Source organism: Pteropus vampyrus, unplaced genomic scaffold (assembly GCF_000151845.1).
Source record: "Pteropus vampyrus isolate Shadow unplaced genomic scaffold, Pvam_2.0 Scaffold216, whole genome shotgun sequence".
Classification (NCBI taxonomy): Eukaryota; Metazoa; Chordata; class Mammalia; order Chiroptera; family Pteropodidae; genus Pteropus; species Pteropus vampyrus.
In genome coordinates this window covers 2,704,814-2,729,323 of record NW_011888997.1, presented here as the reverse complement: position 1 = coordinate 2,729,323, position 24,510 = coordinate 2,704,814, and the positions used below count along the sequence as shown (strand labels likewise).

The 24,510-nt window shown below is 32.3% G+C and overlaps 1 protein-coding gene across 5 annotated transcripts in view; it reads right to left on the bottom strand.

Moving 5' to 3' along the window:
* Positions 1-1,421: 1,421 nt before the first annotated feature.
* The window catches only part of LMO3 (LIM domain only 3), a 53,304-nt gene continuing 30,215 nt past the window's right edge, over positions 1,422-24,510 (bottom strand). For 2 of the 5 annotated variants that reach the window (XM_011372936.2, XM_011372939.1), the window contains exons 3-4: positions 10,575-10,700; positions 1,821-1,926 (exon numbers count right to left, since the gene is read on the bottom strand). In XM_011372936.2, coding sequence (XP_011371238.1) covers positions 1,821-1,926; positions 10,575-10,700 — 232 coding nt within the window. Of the gene's footprint in view, positions 1,927-10,574; positions 10,701-24,510 lie in introns of all 5 variants that reach the window. The other 3 variants (XM_011372937.1, XM_011372942.1, XM_011372941.1) reach the window with 3 other exon arrangements.

The window sequence follows — 24,510 nt, the reverse complement described above, 5'->3', positions numbered from 1 at the left end:
AAAGCTTTGTTTTAAAACAACTCAAATCCATGTCAGCATTATTTGCAGCTTAATATTTTGGCCCCAAACCAAGAATTCAGGTATCACATTTAATTTTCATCTGCAATATATATGTACTGGCAGGACCAAATATGTGTGCAAATAATACTAGGAAATATTGTTTCCTATACAAGTGATCAGGAAAAAAATAAATAATAAAGAAAAACCACAGCACTAAATTTGCTCTAGTAAAAATATGCTTCATTGTGCCTGTGTGGAATTAGATTTGTTGGAAAGTAGTTCTAGTACAGGGAACAGAAGCAAAGAAGCAAACTATGAGCAACCCAGAAGATGGGTTATAGACTCATTTTTATTTCTTAAATTGTAATTTAAATAATCAGTCTCCATAATTTCTGTGTCTGGAAAGTTTTCTTCTTTATCAGCTATCATGTAGGTAAGGAAATATTTCACCTTTAAAAAATGGAATGACAGATTTCAGCCTAAGTGATATATTCTGAGTGGGTAATTACTTAAAGCAATAGAGTAAGACACGTTGAACTTTTAAAGTGTTAACTTTTAAACATTAAAATAAGTGGCAGGTAAATACAGAAAAATATATAATCACCAGTTCTCGGCTTTTTACCAATCCCTTTGTTTCTCTCCTTCTAGAAGATTCTCTATAAGTACTATGTTGCTCTAATCAAAAGTAACTTCTCTACTCAATTATCATCATAGCTTCAATGTGCATTATGGTTTCAGTAGATTCACACTCAACTCCTTTTAGTGCCAGAAATTTATCAAGCCATAAAGTTATTACCTCTTAACTTTTATGGAGAGATCTGGGCAAAATTTATACAAGAAATTTATCATTTTAAAATTATCTCATAATTGTGGCAACACTTTTTAAAGTAACCCTTTGGAAAAAATTTACATGATACCCAAAGGCACGAGTTTACATAAGGGGTGAATGGCTGACTAAAACAAAAACAAAAACAAAAACAAATGAAAAACCCAAAGCCATTATATAGGTAAAGAACACATACACACATACACATATGTACACACGCACAAAAGATATTAAAAGGATAACTGTTAAGCTTTAAAGTTATTCTAAAAATGGCACTTTTCATGTTGGTATAAAATGAAAGTGCTTTAAGATGAAATTTTTATGCATTTTTTTAAAGCTGATCTTAACCCCCTGAAAATAGGGGGTTATAATGAGAACACCGGTAGACTCTAAATCATAGTGGCAATAATAGTGGATGTTGTTAAAATGCTTTGTGTGTGTCTTTTTTTTTTTTTTTAGTATTTTTAATGTTGATAGACTTGCTTTATCTATATGTGTATCATTAGTGAGATTTGGGCTTCAATTTTTTACTAGAAAGTTACAGCTCATTTAAAATAGCTGGTAGATACAGAAAGCATAAATATACAGTAAGTTTAAACACTGATTGTACTAAATGCAACAATACAAAGAAGCAAACAGAACACAAATGGTAACACAATAAAACTGTATTACATTTGTGCTTCAAATATTACAATACATTATATACAATAGTCCAAAATAAACATCTCATGCCAAGTGACACAAAAACGAATAGCAAGCAAAAAAATCCAGCAATATGTACATTACTTTTTTTCTTTAATAATAAACATTCAACTCTGAACTGGGGCAATTTCACTACATACAGATGCAGTCCGCCTTTTATTCCATATAACCATCCTGCTTTCCTATATCTACGCTATCCAGTAAGTTTCTGTGTCAATTCTTATATACATGTGGAGCAAAAAAGATAAAAGAATGTAGTGCTTCATATTCTTAATGGGGTGATGTTGAGAGATCAGCGAACCTGGGGTGCATAACCTTCTTTCATTAAACCTTCCTCGTAGTCCGTCTGGCAAAGGATCATGTTATTCTTTAGAAAAAATTTATCTCCAACACAAAATCTGAAAATATTAAAACATAAAATAAAATAAAACATGTTAAGAACATTTCACTCAGATCTATAGATTTGAAGATTTCTTTTCCTAATAATAATTTCACATGGTAATTACCTGATTTGAAAACTTGGCTTAGAAAGTTGTCTTTATTGTCAACACTAAACCAACCTTAATCTATAAAAAATCAAAGGAACATTGAAGAAAATACATAGGGCAGCAAAAGTGACTTTTTTTTTTTTTACCACATTGTAAAGAAAAAAAAAAACTGATCTATATACACACTCATTAAAATAAGAAAGAATGATAATAACATTTCACTACAGTGATTATGGAAGATTTCATCATTGGCCATTTATCTACTTTATATAAAAAAGTAAAATATGTTAAAATGAATCAAACGAGTAGAAAATAGCCCATTTTAAAGCTTCCTTTTATTCCGTTATTAAAATGTGACTAAATTCTAGTAATTTGAAAGCTGTTTTAGCACCAGACTCTGCTGGACCATATTCCTTTGTTTGTGGCAAGTTCACCAACTATAAAATTATAAATGTTATTTCTTAGAGCACTTCCAATTAAACCAAAGAGTAACCTGAACAAACTTCTTAATATTTATGTGATAAATAAACTAGTTTCCAGTAGCTAATTATTATTTTATTCTATGAAGCATTGTTTAATATGCAAGACAGTAATGTTTTTAATAAGTGCTCTTTTGGTATAATTTCCCAGTGGTGACACGTTGGACAGAATTAAGGTCAGAAATAAATGCTTGTGCTGTTTTCAGTACATTTAACAATAAAGTAACTCTGGGGAGAGTTGTATATATTTTTAATTGTAATAATTTAACCTTCAAACAGTAGCGTCTGGTAGAGTTGACCCAGTTAAACTACTTGTAATTATACACGTTGACCTCACCGACCTTTGATAGTGGTCTCTCTTTATCAGATAGTCAATTTCAAATGATGTTCAAGCAGAAATCTTAGTGGGTAGATTAAATTGTGTAGTGAAAGCCACCCTTAATGTTTTGTGAAGTTGAAAGTTTAAATGAGGAGCAGTTGGACTGATTTACATTTGCAAAGATTGGAATGCTAGACAAACAGTGAACCTATTTATTTTCCAACCGGGTAGCTTTGGAAATTTATCCTTATTCTAGCTAAGTAGATAGAGGGAAAAATGGTGTAATAAAAAAAGTAGATTGAAAAGAATTAGCCTTCCTCTTAAAGAAGATTGGTCTGTTTATTTGTGGAATTTACTTTTTTTTCCCAGGATTACTGCCTGCTGATGATGTTGATTGAAAGTAGAGACTATGTGCTGATCTTGAAATCCTAGAGTGGTTTGTGGTCAAGGCTATTGGATACAATGAACATTCAAGTTTAGACTTTAAGTACATCTTCTTTTTAATGGTTGTAAACTATAAACTTTAAACGCCGTGCTTAAAAAATGGTATTTGAATAAATCAGTTTTTGCGGATAATCATGATACTAAGGTATGCTGAATAAAAGAAAATATGTCTTTTGTTGGACAGGCCTTATAGCCAAATTACATGCTCATCTTTTGTGAGATTATATAAAATATCATGTAGAATAGATTTGATTACTGTTCAAAATTTTTCAACTTATATTACTATTTAAATTAATTTGAACTAAAGCTAATAATAAAATATCATATCAAAAATAAATTTAATAAAACACACTTGTGTTCCAACTGATATTACTGAATTTTTTTGCTAAAAACCAACTAAACTGGAACTACTTTCAACTCTATATTGTCTAAAATTTTACTTAATTTTTTCAACGTAATTTTTATCAATCCCCAAAATTCTATTTGTTATCAAATAAAAAATATGATGGTTTTTGTCACATCATGTCATTATTCTTACCTTCAGAGACCTTAAAATTTAGATAATTTTTATTTATAGATTAATAAATTCTGGGTACTTAATAATGAGAAAAGCATTGAACCAAAAGCCCAGGAATCCAGTCCTGAGACCTACTGCTTTTACCCACCCACTGCAGGATATAAGATACCTTTCAAACTTTCTCTAAGTCAGTTTTCTGTGGGTAAGATAAAACAACTATATCACTGGATTGTAGGGATGTTAAAATAAGAAATATATGAAAGGTAGAGAGGCATATTACGATGAATAGGATTCAAATCTCAACTTTCCACTTTAGTTAGGTGAAACTTCAGTTTTTCTTTTCGGTAGTATCAGTCACTTTTGTAAGTTTGTAGTAAAGAGTAGAAATAAAATATGTAAAGCTTTACCTCAATGTTTGGAATGTATGTAATTAAAATAGTTACCTTTTAATAAAATACTTACCAAGTGCTAATGTTAATTTATATATATACACACACACATGCATATATATAATGTACGTATATATATTATCATATTATTCTTTCCATTCAACCTAAAACATAGACATTATCATTGCCTTTTTCAGATGAAAAACCTAAGGTTTCCTAAAAGAATTTAAAAAACCTGCCCAAGTTTCCATGGCTAGAAGGTCTGTGGTAGAGGAAGGAAAAGAACCAGGTTTCTTTGGATTCAAGACCCATGCTTTTACCTGGAGGCAGTAAAGCATGAGACTACAAAGTTATACAGGTATTTTTGTGTTACTGTTATTCCTTTTCATACTTTAAAAAAAGTTTGCCTACCATTCAATGAGATGTTGGTAATATGAATAGAATTCATCTAAAATATTTCTACCTGAATATTTTGTTACTAATATATTGCCAACTGGATAAAGCACATTTTCTGTGCATTTCAATTTATACTTAAAAGTCAAGATGTAACAGAGCATGGGTGAGGAATGTCACACTTACATATGTAACTCAAAACAGCCTTGAAAGCTATAGTTAAGAGCAGATTATGTTGGTATGCAATTGGAATTAGTATTCTCCTTTAAAATGCAGCATATATAAACATGAATTAGAGAAATAGCAATGCACATATCAGACACTTAAAATCTACAACTGAGTTTTATAAGAGGCTAATTTCCAATGTTATATAACTAGCTCCTTATGAGATATAGCACTTGTAGAAAAAATATTTTAAAAGCAGTGATGACCGGAAGATACTGTTAGTATATTAAGAGATAGTGCTAAAATTCCTGAAAATAAACTGATAATCTTCCTTGTAATCTAATTCTAATTACTTGCAGTATAGTCAGTTCAATTAATTTTGCCTTTATTTCAAAAATAATATGTTAAGGAATAAAAAGATAATCATATTTTTAAATCATCTAGTCATAGTGTTTTGAAAGTAATAATAGATTTAATTTCCAGATATTTTGAAGGGATTCTAGTTGAATTCATATGGCCTTGGCAACTTGAAAAGTATAGAAAATAACTATAATTAATAAATCATCTCTATAAAATATGGGCTTAGAGTAGTTTTGAGCGGGTTATCAAAAGCCTCTACTAAAAAGCCTCCATTTGTAACATCTTTTCTAAGGAATGAAAATGTTAACTTAGTGATCTCATTTTCCTAAAGTTAGTGACTGTCAATTACAATTAATTTCTACTTCTGCAATATTTTAAAAAGAGAGGGGGATCTAATCCATATTTCCAATGTCTCTACCTTCATATTTAAGATACTTGGTTACTAAAAGATGGAGATTTTTATACTGTACTTTGTTTTCGGTAAGAGGTGCAGTTTATATATGCAGTTTATATACTTATTATCCCATCATTACATACTTATGGACAAATATATCTTCTTTTTCCAATGACAGCTCAGTTGTCATTACACACTTCATTCCTAACAATCTTTTCTGCCCTAAATTACACTATAAATACCCCAAGTCCTGCCAGACATTATTCAAGTCTATCTTACTATAACTCCACTATATCTCTTTCCATTTATATCCACTTAGCCAGAAAAATAAAATACCCCTCTTGAAACAGGCCAGGCTCTGAGTCCAGAGACTAAAACCAAACTATGGGGATTCAAATCATGCGTCTATCTTTTTCTAACCGTGGAATCTTGGATAAATTTCTTAAACTTTCTGTACTTCAGTTGCCTCATGCGTAAAATGAGGTTAATAATAGTACCTACTTATGAGTTATATTGAGTGTTAAATGAGTTAGTATATGTAAGACAGAACAAAGTCTGTCTGTATATAACCAACAGTATATAAGAATTTGCTATCATTATTATTTGCCAATGGTAATCTTTTCATCATTGCTTAAAATATCCCTCGCTAGAGAGATTTTTCTCCTTTTTTCATCTACTTAAATTCCAAAAATTCTTTAGTTTACATTCCTTCCAACAGTGTTCCCTGACCACATCAACTCATTCCAATCTTTCCCAAAGCACTTATTTATTAGTGTATCATTTACTTTGGCATTTTAAATTTTCTCATGAGGGTATAACAAGTTTCTCAATCTGGACAGCAGTGCTGAGGTAAATGATTATGAGTTGAAATACCATCATAAATTGTACTACCACTTGAGATGAGTGGTCAATATACATTCGTTAAGATGGATTCATTCCGGAATCAATTAGCTTTAAATAACAAAGGTATTTTAGATGGAACAATTTTAATTTGTATTCATTTTGACTTTCAGTCATTGACTTCTCACCTTTACAATTTCATCTCCTGTTCTTCACTCCATGCTTTACTCTTCCATATCCCTACCAAACTCCCAGTCTAATCTTGAGCACACTAAGCTATTTTTTATTTCCTGAACACAGCAGATGCTTTCACACCTCCATGCCTTACATGCTGCTCCATCTGTCTGGGAATCCCTTTCTTCTGTGGTTCCTGTCTTCGTCATCTCCCCAACTCCCCCACCAGACACACTTCCTATATCCTAACCAGTCCTAGGGAGTTCTTTTTTAAAACCTAGCACATCGAGCTTCTGCTGCTTCCCCAAGACATCCAGGACTGACCTCTCTTCCCTTGCTATGGATCTGTTTAGAATCAATTACACTCCCTTTTGAGGCTTTGATGTCCTGTCTCTAAGGAGAAACTGGATTTTATTCCCCTCCATTCCTACAGAGCCTAGAACAGTGCTTCTAATCTTTAATAAAAGAAAATGAAACACTATACAATTCTACATATATGAGCCAATTTCATTACAAACAAGCATGTCTTCCTTTTCTTATAAAAACATCATTTAGTTTTACAGAATTTTCTAAGGGGAGAGGTTTATTCGCCTTTAAGAAATTAATCAGTTACATAGAATTTTTCAATTCTGAATGAGATGCAAGTTATTATATAAGATGCTCAAAATAACTTTCCTTGGATTTCCTTTCAAAATAAAACTTTTAGATTTTTAATTCAGGACTCACATTCTTAGCTATACCCCCTAAAAGGGACAGAGAGAGTATATACAATGGACAGCCAATCCTGATAGGTGATTATTACTACTATTTTTTGAACATTCAGAAATATTTATAATATTAATGATATTTTGATTTAAAAGTTAAGATGAAATAACTGCTAAATAAAATTCATAAGCATGTATGATACCACAATTTCAGATGTCAATAAAGTTTGCTTAAGGGAATGTACCTATAAATTATCTATTTGTCTTGTGTTTTATCGGAAAAGGTACAATCTTATGACAATGATTTGGGTACTGAAAGTATAGGCTCATGTGGCATATGGCTTTATTGGAGAGGATTTCTTAAGGAAATGTCAAAGTAAAAGCAGAATCTCCTATATTGAAAACCTTCTGTATTAAGAGTAACAAAATTTGTCTCCTTTGCTTGGCTGATGAAGATTAGCTGACTTCCTGCATTAAAGAAGTTTGTCTTGTAGGGGCTGAAGTGACAAGACAATAACTAAGTGCTAATTGTGCATAACCAGCACTAAAGATATGCAGTCCCATTATGGCATATAATAAATGAAGCGAACACAGAAATATATTAGGTACTTTAATAATGATACTAGAATAGTATTTTGCAGCAATAAGAATGTGAACAGTTTTAGAGTCAAAATTTAGGAGTGTTTGTCTTACTTGACTGAGTTCTATTGGGGAGAGAGACTTAATTGTGAGTGCAACTTTTTATTTCAATGGTGAAATAAAAGTGATATACGATAGGTAAATAGCATTAACAACCTACAATTACTTTGCATCATAATAGAATTTAGGCTGGGTTTAGTACTTGAATGATGTTTTAATTTTCTGTGTAGAACATGAATAAGATAGGTAAGTCTGCCCTGATAGAAGAATGGACAAAGGGCATAAACAGCCAGTTCCCTAAAAGAAGAATTAGCAAAGGGCTACAAGTAAGCAAATGAATGCTAATTAAAAATTAAAATGAGATACCCTCTTTCATCCTTTAAGGATTAAAACAAAATAATTCCCAGTGTTAGAGTCAATATGAGGGAAAGAATAGTTTTTACATTTCTGGTGTGAGTATAATTGGAATAATTTTCTAGAGAGCATTCTGCAATATATAACACAAGCCTTTAAACTGTTATATACTTTGTCTAATTAATTTTTGCTCCTGTGAATTTATTCTGACACGGATTTCAGTATTTGTTTGTTTATAAAATCCATATTACACTGATAATATTGATAATATAAAAACTTGAAGAAACAACCTATACATCTGATGATATCATATATGAAGCTCTATCTATAAAACTGAACACAAGTAAATTAAAATCTCAAAATAATTTTTAAAGGCAGGTAAAAAGGCACAGTATGTTAAATTAAAATGTCTAAATATCAAACATTAGGATTCTCCACTGTTACTTTTTTTTAAGCTGCTTAAATGTGGATATAAAATATATGCTATGTATCATTTGTTATATATGTATGCAAAAAACATATGTCTGGCTACACACCAAAATATTAAAACATTTTCTTTTGAAATAGTGAGAGAATAGTGAGACATAAGACAATGTTATTCTTTATCCCTCGTATTTTTAAAATTTTCTATTATAAATATGTAACCTTTTATAAGTAGAAAAGCAGTAAATGTTATTATTGCATAAAGACAACTATATTGTTAATGGATGCGATTAGTGTATCAATGTGATAAATAAGCAGAAGTTTTTTAACTTTACTACTAATACACTTTAAAATGTATACACATACATGGACAAATGCATATAAATATGTCTGTATGGATGTGTGGATATTTGTGTTTGTTAATCCATGTCCTTACAATAAACGACACATGCATTTTTGCCAGTTTATGTTTGGTTAAATGTCATCATAGGCTGAATTAAGCTACGTTGGTTTCAAGTATTTATTGGGAAGACTCAAGATGTTGTGTGATAACTTCTTGAATCATTTTCTGAGTAAATTATACATTGCAAGCTATAGAACCACATTCTGAATATCTACATTTAGCGGGAGACATTATTGAGATATATATCTTATGTAAAAACCAAGTTTTTACACAATATAATTTACAAATATAATTTCATAAAATTAAAATATGTATCAAGGTAAAAGAACTAATATTTGAGAACTTATTATGTTCTTGGTAGTTAACATAAATTATTTCATTTAATTTTCAAAATCTGCAAGATAGGTATTAGTGTCTTTATTTTATGAGTGTGGAAACTAAAATCAGAGAGATGAAGTAACATACGATCGCATTGGAATCTTAATACAGTTCTCACTGTAAATATATTTTTTCTACTATTCTACAGGGCCTCATAAAAAGATGCTGCATTGAACAGCAAAACAGAGCAAATTACAATAACTGAGAACTTGACACAACTAATATGTACCTATTATATACTATGTCCAGGTGTTTTCATATTCACATGGGATTTATTTTATTAAATTTATCAAGTATACTAATTTTTGAAATGTATTTTTAATAATCTGTATATTTTAATATTCTAATATCCTCTGAATCTCTCACATAAAACAGGTACCAGTAGTATATAGTTACCACTTGAAATAAAAGTTATAACTTTCAACAAGGAAAAATGAGATGAAGTCATAATAATTTGATATGAAAGATTTCTCTGAGATTGACTAATCCAGTTCCCGTATGTTATAAATGAGAAAACTGAGGTCCCAAGAGTTAATATTGTTGGTTTATGGTCATACATCTTTTAGGGGCAAAGTCCAGACTGGAATTTAGGTATTTAGATTTTCTGTGGAATACTCTTTCTATTCTCCAATGTTGCCTCTCAAATGTTGATTCTTGATAATTAGTATGTCCAGCCTCATTCCTAAAGAAACTTGAAGCAACTTAAAAAATACCTATAAAACAAGGTTAAAATTCAAGATAAGAAATGAAGAGATAGGGCAACTAAGAACATGAAAAATAAGATGAATACACATTGCCTTCCACAAATTCCTATATACTCGCCTTGGTGCAAGTTCGTTTGCTAACAGAAGCAGTACAAAACAAAAGCATTTTAAACCTACATTTTAAAAGACAGAAAAACAATAAAGAAAAGAATGAATAATAACAAGACTAAAAGTTTATAGAAATGTTTTCATTTCTTATCACATCCTATTACATGTGCATTTCTTTCAAGTACAAGTATAGTTTTAAGATCTTTCTCTTCAGTGGTTCATTTCTGGCACTGAATGAACATTTGCAGACAATAAAAAGGGTGAGATTAATTGCTTTAAGTAAAGTGTACTAATATAAGTCCCACCTATTAAATAAATAGCCAGCAAAGAGACTTTTACCATTTTCAGAAGCCAAAATGAAATCCACATACCTCTGATTACAAAGCTGACATGCAAAGCAGTCCAGGTGGTACACATTGTCCTTGGCGCGCATCACCATCTCAAAGGCAGGGATGAGCTTACTACAGGCTGCACAGTTTCCCGTTACACCAAAGAGCCTAGAACAATAAACATTTTTTTCAAACTCTTACAAGGAAATCTGAGATGGTGACTAGAGAAGACGCTAATGCACTTTGTAAAGATATCAATACACAATGCCTTGTAATGTACTCAAGTGAGTTTTATCCTAGGTGTATACATAAATATTCTTCGGTAATACATACACAGTTGACCTTTCTTGATGAGAATCACATCTTGTTTGAGAAGAAAAGAAAAAGACAAATACAATGAGAAGCTTATACAAACAGAAGTCAACAGGGGTGAATCCACAGCAAAAATGTTTTACTTGTTAGAATATGCAGTAAATATAAAAACAATGCAAGTTTGATCTTAATACCACATATTAAACATTATAATTGGGGAAAAAAAACATTTGAATGACTCACTGTTTTTTGACATCTAGTTACTAAAAGGTTTTCCATTATTAATAAAAGAAAATTTATGAACAAACCATTTAAATAGTCAAAAAACATTAAAGGTGCATGTACCTTATGGCTCTATACCATAGTTATAGCTATGATTATGTTATTCAGGTAGCACATTAAAGTAAATGAGACTGTAAACTATATATAGCTAGATCAGGAATAGAAACATAATATACTGTAAGAACCACTGGAATTGTCTGGGAAAAAGGTATTTTTAAAAAATCCTATTTGCTGTAGATTTCTGCAAATAGTTATTGTAATGACCTAAAATATAGTACGACATAAAATATCTCCATGGTTTCATAATGGAAGCAAATAAAATATTTTATCCATTTGCACTGGCAATATTTAAACCAAGTTTCTTTAAAGTTGTTAATGGTGGTGAAGAGTTATTACAAATAATATTCTGTGCATAGTAGTTAATGTATTTTTTAACTAGGAAGCAAACTAGATGAAACACACCACATCTGCCAGTTTTCTTTTTTCTCCAGCATCAGGCTGACAGGAGAAAAATATAATGGCTCTCATGGGAAAGACCAAATTAAAAGCAGTTCTAAACTAATGAATTCAAAGGTGCTATAGAGAAAACTCATTTTAGTTATAAAAATGTACTTTAAAAAATCTTAGCCTTTCATTTTATTGAATTTAAGGATTACACACAAATGTGCTTAAGTTTCTCTTATTACTTTCTATATACTCCAAAGATAGATCTTTGCTTAAGGCGTTCATATTAATTTTCAAGTTTATAACTATTTCCTATTACCAGGCTAATGACAAATGTTGGAGAGAGTTGTGAGAATGGCTTCTAAATATTTGGCAAAACTCGTAATAAATGTTTATGCTTATGTTTTTGTTAGATTGTCTCTTGAAGAACTTAAGCTCCTTGAGGGTAGAAACTATGCTTTTCAGTTTGCTAAGTATAATCTGTGCACTTGATAAAAAGTAAGCAAGGCTCGTATTCAAAATGACTAAATTAAAAAGTGTTAGACACTTATTTTCCTGAAAGAATGTTTAAAATGTTTTAATATACTTATTTTAAGGAATATAACTCTAATAACCTTTCTGTTCTCAGTTTACAATCCCTATTTTGGAAAATAATTTTTCTTTAAAAAGAAACTCATTGGAAATATAATATCTCACATCTCCTACTGGCATCATTAAAAATAAAATCATCACGAACTACAGCTTTCATCCTATTCTTTTGTCAGAAGAATTTTTTTTGTTCATTCTAACATTTCACGTTTACTTTTCAGCGTACTTCACGTGATCTATTCAGGAGTCACATCACTTACATGTGCCATTCATTTCTTCTGTTCTTTCATTATTATTATTTTTTTGAGAAATAAGGAAATCTTAAAAGTTCTTTATTGCGTGAATATAGATGCACTGGTGGATATAAAATGTGATTAGTCTGAGAGAAAGCAGTTTTTAAGAACTACTCAGTTTGCTTATACCTAATAAACATACACACACAATGCCATTTTGAAATTCTGGACATAGTTTCCCCCAATTTCAATTGCTCTCGCTAGCTGAGCATTTATCAGCTACCTGATTAGAATTTGTTTCCACACAAACCATTGATCATCAGCCTATTACTAGGCAAATGACAGTTAATTACCCACTACATTAACCACTGGGACCTGAGACCTGCTTCTGCTGCCATCAGTCAACATGATAAATGTGGCAAGCTCAGTAATGCATGGCCAGCCCTGAGCTGCCTGCTATACTGTGAACAACCCTCAATCTCACTTCCAGGCCCAGGAAAATCTATGGCAATCTGCATAATTACAAGCTCTGGGTTAATAACAGACAAATGATTTGTTGCATCTAAACAAAGTCCTTGGAATGGTCCCGGTCTCTGGTGGCTGCCCGTACAGCATGCGGCCACTAGTGTACTTTCCACTATAATGTGCACAAAACAGTTCTCTGACGTTATAGCCTTCCAATTTGTTACCCTCCAATTTATGGATTCTGCATATGTGATTTTTAATCATTAAAGGACTCTTGAAGCAATATTATCTTAATTATTCTCTGCTGTAACCAGGGAATTAGGCTTCAGATAAAATTTTCTTCTTCCACGCACTCTCCCTGCCTCGCTGGAGGCTCCATCAGTTTCCATCTACACCTGGACTCTGAAATCCTAATGATGAATTATTGCCCCTTTTCCTAAGAGGGCGAACCTTACAAGGGAACATTTTACTGAACTGTCAGCTCACAGACTGAGTGCGGAGATGCGGAAATCTGATCTAATTTACTGCAAAACGATGCATTTGTTAGACTTTTTCCTCAGTTTGGTCCAAGGATCAAGAGAGATCATTCTATAGCCACATTCATGGGCTCCTTTTGCTCACTGGGACAAACCGAAGATTCTCTGGGAAAGGAAACAAAGTCCTGTTTTACAAGATGGGGTTTTCAAAATATATAATGTGATCCTTTGCTTTTCAAACATAACATTCAGACTCTCAGGCAAAAAGAATTTTCATGTATATCAATTAAGCTTAAGGCATGCATAGTCCTCATTTGTAAGATTTTTGCAGATATGTCTAGGAAATATTCAAAGAGTCTTTTAATTATCTAATTCATTTAGACTATTCATAATGCTAGAAATTCCTGTAACCCCTTCCTCCCTACTCCTCACTCTAGACTCATTTACAAGGGTGTTAATACTGATCCACTACCTGTTTAAGCTAGGGATATCAGTAATCTCCTATTTATAGGATCACATAAAAGGAGGACCTAAGTGCATTTAGTAAGTAGTACATTGAGACAGACAAAGCTTTATTTAAAAAGAAAATGATTTTGAAATGTTCACATAAATTAATCATAGAATACCAACTCATAAATTTATGGTAAGGAAAAAAATAAGGTTATTGATCCATTTTGTTCATCTTAAGATGTCTTACAGATTATTAAAGCATGGCAGGGGTTAATTTGCCAATATATAGGCTACGCTGTTCCTTACCATTTATGCTCATAAAAGGCTTTAAGCAATATGACCTTTATCTTGTTTCTGACACACTACCAAAAGTAGACTTACAATATAAAAGGTGACAACTGTCATCTATACAATATCGGTGCATATTACTATTTGTAGAAATCCCAAAGGAGGTTTCTGTCTCTTTTCCATTCCATTTTTGCTGTTACTACCTGGTATTGACAATCTAAACACAGACACGAAGCTAAAAACCAAACAGACAACTTTCTTACGGGTATGAACTCAGCATATCTGTATACTGTATGACATTTCCTACACAGTATGAGGATGACAAAATATTTCATAATTTTTGTGTATGGGTGGCATAGCAAGAACTAAAATAATGCACACATACATTTTAATGGTAGCTGGAAAATTTTGCATTTTTACTAAATGTGCAACAGCTTTTGTAACATAGTCATAAATCAGGTGAATTCTATATGGTTAGTATATATCCATTACTAAAGTTCTTGGGGGTGGGAGTAGAAAAAAACTCAAGATGTATAATCATTTAACATGGCAATAATGAATACGGTTTACTACAGGCATGGGTAGAGGGAGGAATGAGTGCTTGTTGTATTGGTGTCTTTTATTTCACAGCACCAGGTGTTTCTATAGATTTTTTACCAGGTCAGTGGCTCAAGTCACTAAATCAAATTCCCCCCAAGCCAATGGAAAGCATGGCACTTGACTCAAATTAATTTATTATTTGGGAAAAAAATGCATAAAGAAATATCACCGCAGTAAACCTTAACTCTCAACCAAGATTAAATATTCTCTTCTAGTATTCGGACAATTCTTATTTTAGCAACTTAAAATGATATGAGTTTAACAGTAAATATTTTTTTTTTAAATATTGAGGGTAAGACTTAGTTTCGTTATGATCCCATGTAAAAAACTCTCTCTGCAGAATAACTAGAGACGAACAGAGAAAGGAAAGTTTGGTTTTCTAAGGAGATGAAATTGTAATCAATTGAAAAGATCTTTAACTTTTGACTGCTAGATGGTGAAGTTATATTGAATATGCTATGAGGGAAGGAATGGAACATTCTCACACACTGGGAAGAACAACTGCTTTTTTGTCTATTACAAATATATTTCTCATCTCCTTTTCTATTTCATTTTTTTCTTAAACTAAGGAATGTAGTGAGAGAAAATGAAAATACTTTAAACATTCAATTCTTTTGTTTTAAATGTAAAAAGCTCACCCATCACAAGGCTGAAGAGAGATGAACCTATTGTTCTCTCTCCTGTTGGGTCTTAGCGTGTGCTCCGCTGTCACAGAGACGAAGATATTGTGGGGTTAAAGAAAAAAAAAAAAAGGAAACACTGAACATTTGAAAATGTACAAAGAAAAATGTAAAAAATGTTTAACATTAATTTGAACTACTAATTGCTACACAGTTGGGCTTAGCACACATTTTTAGTATACGTTTGTGCATAATGACTTTGAATTTTTCTAAAATTAGGCTTAAACAAGCCAAAGAAGTTGACTATGTTTCATGTTTTAAAGAAACTAGATACATTTCCTATTTAGAGGAAACTTAGAGACTATCTCTTTCATAATTAAGTACTTTTAGTCTATGAAATTAACTTTATTTTAGTTTATTAAGTTCACCTTTGGTATAATTTTTTATTAACATATATAGATCATGTCAAAAAGAAACATAAAAGCTATTTGCTAAAACTAAAGTTTAATATGTATTGATATATATGTGTATAGTAATATATAAGTATATTCTATGTGCGTGTACATGTATTCCTGTATGTGTGTATGTGTGTATATATACACATATTTACATATGTGTGTATGTATATATATGTATGTATGTGTGTGTGTGTGTGTGTGTGTGTGTGTGTGTGTGATGTATATATATCTCATATGTATATGAGAAGGCTAAACAGCCTAGATGGGTGACTGAGGCTTCATGTTTGGTGCAGTAGTATTTTTAGAGCATCCTCAGAATGTGCCCCTCTCCTATGCTCAGGCAAAACGCCACTCTTCCTTGAATCAGAGAGAACAGCTCTAGGCAGCATCAGGCTGGGTGCTCACACCCAATGCAGAGGGCTAAATTCTTAAGCATCTGCCAACAACCAGTAGAATTTACTAAGTATCAGCTTATGATTCAGCCCAATTAAACTACAACAACATGGTGGAGATAATAAAATTTTAGGTAAAAAGTCAACACCAGACAGAAAGGAAGATGAATTGACTTTTTGGATTTTGAAATCCTTGAGATCTACACTCAGTACTACATTGGGAACAGTGAAAAAAGAATTAAAAAAAAAAGAATGCTGAAAGTGAAGAAAGATTTTGGTGAAAGCCATTGTCGTCTATCTCTCTGGGCCTTGCATTTTAGGCAAAGAAAAGACTAAGGAAACATTCTAGAAAGTCTTGATTCCCATATTAAAACTATATTTGACTTATAGGAAACTATCATTTTAGAACTAGTTCAAGTTCCATGAATGTTTGGTTAGAAGTCCCTGCCCTAAACAATCAGAATCTACTCCAATTTGGGCACTATGATTCAAAATAGGTTGCCATAGACTTGAGATAGTTCAGGAAAACAAAACAAAACTCATACTGTAAATATAGACCTTTAAGTTTTATCATAGAGATGGTTCTTTCTTCTCTTCCAATCAACTCTAAGCCAAGCTAATTACCCTTTCACTCGTTGTCTGTAGCTGTGCTGACCAGTATGGCAACCACTAGCCATATATGGCTGTTGACCACTTGATATATGGGTAGTCTTTATCGAGATATATTCTAATTGTGACATACACACTGGACTTCAAAGCTTAGCATAGAGTAGTAAAATATTCCCTGAATAATTTTTAAATATTGATTACATATTGAAATGATAACTGAATTCATTTGGTTAAAGAAAATATGTTTTTAAAATTAATTTGAGCTTTAAAAAACTTTCTTTTTAATGGGGCTACTAGAAAAATTAAAATAAAATGAGGATCACATTATATTTTTACTTGACAGTACAAGTCTATAGCCTTAGCTTTCTTTGTATCCCTGAATATACAAGACTTATAACAGTTAAACAAATGAAGATGTAGAATTTTGTAATTGAAACTGATCCGAGAAATCTCTCTTCCAGTGTTCTATGGCTATAGATTAAAAAAAAAAAAAGTTAGGCTAGAGATATTTTATTCTCTGTATGCTAATGGCATGGAATCATTATAGTGCACCCATATCTTAAATAGATAAAAATGTCCCATCGATTTTTCCAGTTTTAGGCTTACTCAGTATTAACTCCTTTCTAAACTTAGCATTTTCTGCTCCACGAAGGCAGCAATGGAGTAATATATAAAGAAAAACGAGCTGACATTCGGGCTACCTGGCCTCTGTCCTAGCTCTTCCATGAGGAGCAGGAAATACCCCATGTCTATATACAGAAGCTTACACCATTATTTAATGGCAGAGTGAGCATGAAAAGCTATGCCTTCTTATCCAAATATAGTCCTTTTCTCACTAGTATACTTCTCTGTTTTACCCTGTTAAAATGGGGCGAGAAGAGGCTGCACTGGACAAAAGTCTCTGGGTTGCTGACCTGACAGAGAGTGATTTACGTAAAATCATCATCTCTTTCTTCACACCTGACTCAGTTAAAAGTTGCAAACAGTATTTAAATATTACACTTTCACTTTTAACAAATAACTGTCAATTTCTCCTCATATCCATTTTGTAAAGCTTTATAAGCAGGTGTTACTGCTATTTATGATTGGCATTGCAACCTACTGGGAGAAGTGATTCAGGGAAAAGTAAAATTGAATATTTTTCCTTCAACGTTTGATGAGGATAATACTTCTGGGCAAATATGGTAAGTGCACCAACATTTCACAGAATCATAAAATCTTAGTACTGAAGAGAAACTTTTGTAACTAGAACAAAAGAAATGTATCAAGCCTGCTATTTATTATTGTGATATTTAAAAGATCAGATTTTTCAAATTTTTAGATACAGTTATGGAAACATCTCCAATAATAAGAGGTAGAGAAAATAAGAAACAATAAAACAAAGGATAACATATGAACTAAAATTAGAAATAGATTTTTTAAATAATAAAGTAGAAATTTCATGTAATTACTATAGCATCTCTGCTCTAATTTTGTTTTCAGTGAAGAGGAGGGCAAATCAGTCACAATTGTATGAGCACAAAAATCTATGACTATTTTTACAGATATTGTAGGCAATTTAGTTACTATATATTTCTCTCTTGATATAAGTGAGGAAGTTGTTTATAGAGCAAAATAAATTAGGCACTAGTTTTAGCCACAGTACAATAAATGCTAATTGGAATATGCTAGATACAATTTTATAATAAAAGCTTTTAAGAATTTTTTAAAGTGATAATCTTTTTATCATGAGTTTCAAAAAGCTTTGTCTACTTAAAATTTCACAGGTCTTTCAAGGTGGAGACTTTTTAAGTAAGTAATATTTTTCTAAAACTCACACTGAAATCTTTTTATATCTTTATAGATTCTCAGAGGCCTATAATTACTTTTTCTTTTATCTTTGTTTTTCACACTTTTCTTTGCATATACTGTATATAAAAGTGAACAAGAAAGTAAGTGGTGAGGAATCTTATTTCAAAATATTATTTTTACACATCTCATAACTAATGAACTTGAAGTACTGAAATGTTTCAACAGAAAAGAAAAATAAAGAGAAAAAAACATTTACAGGAAGGTGATGAAGGTTACTGTGTCAACAGTTATTTGAGAATTAATCATGGGAAAGATTTTTCTTTGATCTTTTTCAAATAAGCCACTTAATATTTTCATGTCAATTTCACCATGTTTCCAAGTGCCACTCACTCATTCATTCAGGCACTAACCGAAACACACTAATGCTCCACTGGGAAACACTGACTTGTTGATGTCAGTGTGATCGGAACTGCAATGCAAAACTCATCTGTTCTGATGTAAAGTGAATCTTTCTTGTCTAGAGATTATAAATAAGTGACAGTAATTGCTTATTTATAAAAAGTAAACAAATTACTTACTAAGGCATTTACTTATTCTTTAAACTAGCCAGTAAAATTTCAGACAAACATTTCTTCTAGGATTAATTAGTATGACTTCTAAGAAAAAGAACTTTGTAGAATAATGACAATCTACGTAAGGACCTATTGTTTACAATTTGGTTTAAAATTTTATTTAAATCTTTTATCCTACTTCTTTGAAGAAACGACTAAATTACAACATGTTATTTTAAAGTAAACAGCAGGATTTGGGACATCGTGTAATTTATTTTATAAGTTAAATTTACCAAAGAAAAAAGATGCAGAAAATGTTATCACAGATATCCATCCTTGTTTTTAATCAAGGTTATTTTGTTATGGGAGCATCAGAGTATATACCCTGGCTCCAAATTTCATTAATATAATCTTCAAAGTTTCATGAAATATATTTTATTTGTTCTCTTTTTTAAAAGTATTTTCTGCAGAAAAATTCTTTAGGGTTTTAATGAACAATTGTTATTAAATTCTTATAAGAAAGCGCTCTCAAAACCATCATTTAAAAAAAATCACGTGTGGGTTAACTATGTGTAATGAGGGTATTCATGCATTGCAGTTTACCCAGGACAATCCTGTATACGTTCCTGTGTCCCAGTCTAATTATTAGCAGTGCTTTCTTTATCAAGTGTCCTGGGTTGGATACATTATATGGCAACTCTAGTAACAGCCAAAGATCAATTAGAATTCAGAGTTTTCAGATTCTGTTCTTCAATCCTTTTTTATCGTTTGACCCAAACAGGCAAATTGAACTAAATACACTTTAAGGGCTTTTGTATAATTTTAAAATTCTGTGATTCTGCACTCTAGTTGAAGTATAACTGAATGATTCAGGTTAAAACTAATTTGGAGAATCTGACTTTTAGTTGTCAGAATGAATTTGTAATATTCTCTTAAAACTCAGTTAAAGGGAAGGTACACACAGTTTATTCAACATGAGTTAGTCGTAATATATATGTATACATATATATGTATATACATATGTTTGAGAATATATATTATATTTTCGAATTGAACTTTTAATTTGAAAATCCTTGTAAAAAATTGTAGATTGCTTAATGTAGGATTTAGAAGAATTGCCAAAATAAAGCCATGAAACCAATTATTTGTAGGATTAGATGAGTTCCTCTTTGGAATAAGAAATTAACAAAAGCTAGAAGACTCGAAAAGGTAAAAAAGTTTTGTGGAAGGGAGAGGTATAATTCTTTAGTATTAATATGTCCAAGCCTGATATTTTCCACAATAATCAGTATGAAACTCAACACAGTATTATGGAGGAGAAACATTAAAGTCAAATTTTCGTCTAGTAAAAAACTACACAAAAAGAATTAAAATCAAACCCATAGATTATAGTTTTGTATATATATGTATAATATCATTCATAAACAGACATGATTTTTTAAAATAGTTTTTAAAGCACTTTCTTTTGTTAAATGCTATTTTCATAGCACTAAGTTTAAATAAAGACTTTGATTTTGGAATGTGTATATATTTTCTTTATAAAAAGATAGAGCTGCTGAGGTACTTCCTTTGTTGTGCCACCTTTAGGACTTATTTGAAGTACTTCTTAGAAATTGCTATGCCACGGTGTCCAGAATTTTAACTATTCTTTAACACTTCTAAGATTGGATGTCAACTCTTAATAAACAGAGAGTGTACTGGGGTGTATAACATCAATATATAGCTAACCTCCAAGTTTTAAATACATTGGGTTCAGTTATCTCTAGAAACATGCATATATTACGAACTGTATAAAGCTCTTCTTAGTGTCAATAGAATAAATAATTTTGTAAGAAATCTAGGCAAACCATTTTGGAAAAAACTATTCAATGAATATATGTTAAAATAATTTGCTCTAAGAATATTACATTATGGCAGAATCTGCTAAAATATTTGATACAAATTCATTCATCTAATTTTCTAGCTGTGAGAATAATACCAAGTGGATATGAAAATAAGTTATCAAAACAGGAAATTACAAATATTAAACCTATAATTACTAAAAGTAGAGATACTTTCTAAGTAATTAGTGCAATTCTCGAAATACTTTTTATGCTTTTATTATGTATTTTCCTATCCAGATACATTTTATGAAGAAAAAAATTATGCTTAAATCACTTGAAATTTTAATTTTTTTCTATTACAGTTGAGAATAAGCCATTTAGTCAAATCATAGATAAAGAAAAACCATTTTAATTAAATATATTTCAATGTCTATTCACAAATGCCCATATATTACTCATGTAAATGTTAATTGGGGTTATGAGAGAAAATATTGAATAAGGCATTAACAATTTTAGATTATTAGTGAACAAAAACAGACAAAGCAGAAATAAAGATTTGGAACTCAGACATATTGAATATAGAGAAATGAAGTACTGGGAATCCTTTGACAGCTGATATTTCCTAGTAACCAGAGGCCCTGAGAAGACAACTTAAAAGATATTTGAACTTATGCGTGTGAGTCTCTCTATGCGCTGTGTGTCCACATGTATAAATAAAGTACTAACCTACTAGTTATCTCTTTTTACTCTCAGCCTGTCAAAAAAACCTGTCAGCTGCAAAGGCGATAAGGGGGGCAGTTTAAAGAAGATACTGGAGCCTTAAGCTTCTTAATGTGCCAAGAATCAATCCCATGAAAGCAAACAACTTGAAAAACGGTATATGTATTTAGAAAGCTCTCTGGCTCCCTTCCTTCTCTGCTCCAGCCAAGCTAGCGTTCAAGTTTTCTCACCCTAATGACCCCTGAAGCAGCCCTGAGGGATTGCAAAACAAGGCCGTTACACAAGGCAGCTTGCTAATTGAGAAGTTGATCGGGGGTAGAGAAATCCTGCTTTACCACGTTAAGTGTCGAAATCAAGCATGACTAGATTGACGTCGCCAAATCACCGTCTGGAGGCCACTCCACGCCAGGAGCAGCAGGGCTTTTCACACCTGATAGGCCCTCACTCTATCTACATCAAGTCACATTAAGAAAGGAATGTATTATGGAGCTGAGGCCGATGCCTGAGAAGCATTACTTCACTGCCTAATTGCTGCTCCGACGCTTCCCCCAAGTTAATAAATGTGACCACGTGGTGGACCTGCAGCTTACCTGTTCCCTTTGCCAATTTTTTTGCTATTAGAAAAACATTACCACCATCAAACCCCAAATGAGTTATAGGAAGATAACTGGGTTAGAAATTCTGTATTACATATCTTAATGCCACTGATTCAAATTATAGAACTCTTGGACAGTTTATAAACAGTGTCTCTTTAAAGTTTTTTTCTTTTTCTCTTTTTATTTTTTTTATGAGGTTGCAGATTCACGAAGTATGATCAATGAAAATGCCTGAAAACAGAGGGAGATTTAGACACCCCACAGTGTGTGGAAGAGAGGAGAGACCTGTATTTGAACTTTGAGTTCCTAGTCATGGATTTCCTGCTCTCCAAACCTAAAATCTCCTGTGACAGATGGCATAATAGATATTTCCGACAGCCCAGACTGGCAGGCTAGTATTACTTGGTGTTTTTTCCAATACTCTATTTCTGACAGTTTCAAAGTACTTCACCAACTATGGGTTTGGAGAGGAGCGGATGGGGTGGACCTGAATTAGGATCTTCTTCTCTTATTTCTACCATTTTTAAATTATGTATCTCAGTTTTCTGAGAAAATGGAATTAATTCCTGTCTGTCCTCTATTAACCACAGGGACATAGGAAAAAAAGTTTATTTCCAACTATAAAGATGTATTTATTTATTTATTAGCCATTAGAAAAAAATGCTTAGAGAAATTCGTAAAAGAAAAATTAATCTTTACCATACTTATTGGGAAATGGTAGGTGGCAATCATTGTGTAGGTGGGGAAACTGAGGCACAGAGGTAGCAGTCGGTCACTTCATATCTTACAGTCTATTAGTAGCACTGATGGAGACCTGTCAGTGTATGTTTTCTGAGACCCAGACTGGTGCTAATTCCACATCCAACCTTCTTTCTTGCTCTCAATCCAAATATGATAGATAAGATAGTGTGATAAACGAGTAACAGAGAGAAACAAATGAGCAAAAAACATACGCGAGCAAAAGATATTTTCTTACCTATGAAAAGATGACAGGGCAATCCATAGTACTCTAATGCAACACTGACTGCCCAGTCATAATCTAAACTTAACATTACAGTGTCTGTCATGTTTTTATGAACAGCTCAACATTCTCTTTTGGAGCTCAACATTAAGAAACAAATCCACAAGAATAAAACTCCACTAAAACTGAGGCTTTACTTATTTTAGAAAATCTTAAGCATAGGATCAACTTCCACACACTAAAGGTGATACTGTCTACAAAGCATTTTTAATGGAAAAAGCCACTAAAAGTCTAAGTCCTCTCTGATAATTATACCTCAGCAAATTAGACAGATCACGTAAAAGACTTCCCTGTGCTTATGTTTTAAAGAAACATCTCAAATCAATATCCATATAAAATCTGGTCAATTATGTAAGGGCTTAGTGTATGAAGGCTAATGTTTATTTAGCCCAGTCTCTGGACCTGACACTGTCTTAAAGTGTTTTACAAGCGTTATCTCATTTGCCCTCACAATAAGCAAATGAGGCAGGTGGTAGTTTATTCTCCCATTTTACAGATAAAGAAAACAAAGCATTCAGAGTCATGTAACATATCCAGATAGTTAATAGGAGAGCTGAACTCCACAGACTCCCCTCTTACCTCAAGAGATCAGATGGAAGGTCAGAGGTAATTTACTCCTCCCCCTTCTTAAGGATCACTCTTTACTTCCCCACCTCTAGGAAGGGCTTATACTTAAGGCTAAATCTGCCTCCTAGACCTTCCACACTAAGCCCTTACGGGACAAGTCTAGTTTTCCTTACATTCAACATCCTTTTCTGCAGACTACATACCCACCCGCCCCACTCCCACCCCCTCACATTCAATGTTGAAAGGAATTGTGACAATCTGCAAGTTCTTCAAACCAGAGGTCTCAAATTCACCCACAAAGCACACCCAGCTAGTTTTCTCTTAAATACCATATGGACATATCCTTTTTTTCTTCCTTTTAAGTGGTCTCCCTCTAGCATGCATCATTTCTTCCCTGGACTCAGGCCCTGACCTCCTAGTTGAATGTCTTTTCTGCCAGCCCTACTCCTCACTCTACACTCTGCAGCCAGTTACCTTTCTATAACACAGATCCAATTTGTTGTTTCTGCCTATAACCTTCTATAGCTCCCTACTGAATGCAAGATAAATGCATGAAGGTACAAAAGGGCCAATCTGTCTGGCCTCAGTCTTCCTCTCTGTCTTCTCTTCCACATCTACACATCACCCCCAACATGTTCCCTCCTCCCTAGACTCACCTACTCATCTACTTTCATACCTGACTCCCTATTATT